We start from the raw sequence: 3,908 nt of genomic DNA, 5'->3' as shown, positions 1-3,908 counted from the left end.
AGGACTTTGCAGTGCAGCCGCTGCCCCAGAGCAGGCTAAACATGAACCCTCCTGAGGGACAAGCCTTTCCCCTGACTTTGGTCACCCAGGTGTGGTTGAATGACTGAACCGAGGTTCAGCTCCCTCTATGCGCCAGAAAGCGAGTCCACTTCTCTGACTGCGATAGTCACACCAGAAGCAAGCCAAGAGCCAAAATCAGTGGTCGAAGTGCCACGTCACGTCCTAGCCTCAGTCCCAGTCCACGATCCTCCAAGCTGAAAATTCAGGACAGCCATCTGGGACAGGAATTCATCGTCTTTTATAGTCCGTTACTTGCTCCCTTCCTGCCACTTCCTCCACTTTACTGGAGCCAATTGCAGTCTTTACGTTTGCTTAGCACCGCCCAGGGGTGGTCAGTCATTAGCCAGAGGCTTGTGGCCCTCCCCTAATTAGGGTTCAGTAGGGCGCTTTACAGCTTTTGTTGATCAGTTCAAAATAGGCAAGGGCAGAGTCAGTCATATGTTCACACCCCTGAGCCATTTTAACATGAACAGGCATTTGTGTGTGTCTATATATTACATGTAACAACATAGAGGCACATGGTGTACCTACCTCAGGTATCTGTGCTTCTCTATAAGCAGATGCATGTATTTGTAGTTGGGTGTCAGTGTGTGTGTGAAAAACATACATATGTGATCTTATTGCTTGCAAAGCTGTTTCCAAATACTATCCTCACAAGAATGACCTGGGAGGCAGGGCTATTATGATCCACTTTTACAGATGAGGAAACTGAGACCAGGAATGATCAATGTTTGCCCAGGATCACACCAGGAGTGTCTCAGGTTAGATTTGAACTCAGGGTTTCTTGACTCCAAGACTTGTTCTCTCAGCTTTATTGTTCCTATTTTCATATTCCAGGAGGAACTAATCCTTTTTGCTCCTGCCTCATTAAGCCTCTGGGAGCCCATGGTCTAGACTGGAAGGAGAAATCCCTTTGGTTCTGGATGATGTGACCACATTCTCCCTCAACCTTTTCTGGGAGTGGGGAAAGCCTGGTCCTCTGGGCCTTCCATTCCACACATCATGTTCTAGACCAAGATATGCCTCCTCTGAGCTGAAGCAGACCGAGGAGATACAGGAGAGCCTGTCCTGCTCTGGGACTGGCAGCAGGAAGCCATTGGCAGCTGCATCATTGGGCACAAGATGGCCTCTGAGGCTGGGGAGCTGCCACAGACCATGGGAGGTTCTACCACGACTGGACCGGACACATGTCTATTGCCAAGATTCTTCTGCTCAGGCGGCATCCGGGTAAGAGAAACCAGGCTGGTTAAGTTGATGCTGGTGCCTCAGAACAGCCTAGGAATAGAGTGATCATTGGGACCATTTTATAGATGAAGAAACTGAGCCTGAGAAAGCTCCACTCCTAGTGCCAGTCTCCTGAGCTCAGATTGTCTGAGACCGGATTGGCACTCGGGGCTTCCTGACTGCAGCGCCAGCAGCTGGTCCATCCACACTATATCCCAATAGGGGCGCTGATCACTGATGGGACTATATTGTATGGGGCCTGAGGCAGCTGTGGGACTGGTGAAGATCAGAGCCATTGTTAGGAGCACTGAGTAGCCTGGATCAAGAGCCCTGAATGGCATGTCTGTCTGGCCCAGTGCTTGGGGGTGGGAGGGGCTGGTAGCCTCTGTCTGGTCAGGTCTGGCCCGAGAGGGCAAGACTTGGGGAGGGTTTCCCAGGGTTTAGGTGTCAGGCTGAGCTCAGGGGACCCAGGACAAGGCTGGGTGGAGCTGTGGGTGCTCGTCCCCGGGCTGTGCACACAGGAGTCCCCTCTGCTCACTCTTCATGGCTCCTCGAGGTCCAGTTCTGCCACTGTCTGGAAGTGTGACCTCAGGCACATCATGGGACTTCCTGGAATGGGAAAGAGAGGGAGAGAGAGAGAGAGAAAGAGAGAGAGAGAGAGACAGAGAGAGACAGAGAGAGAGAGACAGAGAGAGACAGAGAGAGACAGAGAGAGAGAGACAGAGAGAGAGAGACAGAGAGAGAGACAGAGAGACAGAGAGAGACAGAGAGAGAGACAGAGAGAGAGAGACAGAGAGAGAGACAGAGAGAGAGACAGAGAGAGACAGAGAGAGAGAGAAGAGAAGAGAAGAGAAGGAGAGACAGAGACAGAGAAGGGGGGGTTAGAGGGGAGAGGGAAGGAGGGACAGAGGGAGAAAGAAAGACAGAGGTGGAGATATACAGAGAGAGGGGAGACAGAGGGACGAAAGGAGGGAGAGAGAAGAGAAAGTGAGGAGAGAGAGGCACAGAGACAGAAAAGGGGGCACAGAGAGACAAAAAGGGACAGAGACAGAGACAGAGACAGAGAGAGAGGGAGAGACAGAGAGAGAGGGGGGGGGGGGATGAACACAGAGAGGAAGCAATACAGAGCCAGTCCTGACCAGCTCCTGGCAGTTGAGTGGGTGGGTAAGTGGGGCCAGGCATGAAGCTGCGCCTGGGCTGGCAGGCAGGTTTTTGTCCCACTTCCTCACTGAATGCATCACTGTGGGTAACGATAACTACTACCACTGCCATAATCATAACCACAGAAATAATCAGCTTCATCCTCAGCCTGGACGCTGCTGATGGACAGGAATCGATCAGTCCCAGATCCGGAGCCAGAGAAGCGCTCAGGGATCCCGTCGCCCCTGCTGGTACCTCCACTGCTGGTGACATACAGGAGGTACCGAGGGGGCTTTCCTGGGCTCTGCTGGTACCAACCAACAGCATAATCTCTGTGCTGACTGCTCAGGGTGCAGGAGAGTCTGGCCGAGCTCCCCAGGGCTGCAGACACAGAGGGAGGCTGAGTCAGCACAGCCTGGGAGAGGGAGCCTGCAAACAGAGAGACTCATTAATGACCCTGAACAAGGAGGAAGCCAGAAGGTGCTTTGAGATCCTCCTGAGAGGCAAGAACAGGGAGGGAGGAGGAGGCCAAAGGGGAGGTCTGGGATGGTCCTGACCTGAGCAGAAGGAGAGCAGTGAGAGACAGACGAGAGGCCAGGCCATGGCGAGAGGACCCGAGAGCTCAGCTTCAAAGAGCTCCCAGCTGAGTCTGGCCTCTCTCAGCTCCCTCTTATTCTCTCCTGGTTACCCCGTGATGGTGGCTGAGGGGCAGGCGGGGATTGATGCAAATCTGGACCTCCTCCAGCCTCCTCTAGACCCCACCTGCATCCTCTCTCAGGGTCCCAGGGGGGGCAGCCCTTCATGCAGGGGGGTTGTTGGAGTCACTTGTTCCAGCCCAGCTGAGACGTCACCCAGGAGTGATCACAGGGCTCACAGCAGCCACAGGCACAGCCAGCTGGGCTCACCCCTCCCCCAACACCTCCAGGCTCCTCAGGCCCTCCCTGCCTGGCCAGGACCAGCTCCACAGCGTCCCCTGCTGGCTACAGGACCCACATCCAGGCCACAAGGAGGCAGATCTCAGGGCCCCCAGGCAGAGGAAGGTTCCTGTTGCCTCTTCTGTTCATCCCACCCAAAGGTAGAGCCTCCCTTGAGCCCCAGCCTGAGGCACCCAGAGCAGCCCCTGAATTCAGCCCCCTCCCTGGCCTGGCCTCTTGCACTTTTCACTCCCTGCTAGCAGGCACTGATCCAGGCCCGGGTTCCAGGGCTAGAAATCCTGGCCTCTCACTGGGCAAAGGTTCTTCTTCCTGGCCTTACAGCCTTCCCAGAGCCCAGCCCTGCTCACTGCCCCATCCCAGTCTGCTGGGACTCCTGGACCGACAGGAAACTCTGCTCTCTGCACCAGACCAGCCTGTCCTGTCTGCCATCCTCATGGAGCTCCTGAGGCCCAGCTGCGCTCAGCTTCCAGGCCTTCTGTGCTCTCTTCCCACAAGCCCTCTCAGAAGTCACAGGGCCTCTGATTTTCACCCAATCAGTGGACCAATGAA

The 3,908-nt window shown here is 55.0% G+C and overlaps 1 gene segment (V, D, J or C); it reads right to left on the bottom strand.

The window, feature by feature from the left end:
- Positions 1-2,521: 2,521 nt before the first annotated feature.
- LOC100618431 (immunoglobulin lambda variable 4-69-like) lies at positions 2,522-3,124 on the bottom strand. The segment is given in 2 exon segments: positions 2,522-2,853; positions 2,982-3,124. Coding segments are annotated over 2 exon segments (378 nt in total).
- Between the last annotated feature and the right edge of the window lie 784 nt (positions 3,125-3,908).

This window comes from Monodelphis domestica, chromosome 3, assembly GCF_027887165.1.
Source record: "Monodelphis domestica isolate mMonDom1 chromosome 3, mMonDom1.pri, whole genome shotgun sequence".
NCBI lineage: Eukaryota > Metazoa > Chordata > Mammalia > Didelphimorphia > Didelphidae > Monodelphis > Monodelphis domestica.
Note: the sequence above shows the minus strand (reverse complement) of the source record. Positions and strands in the feature narration are given on the sequence as shown.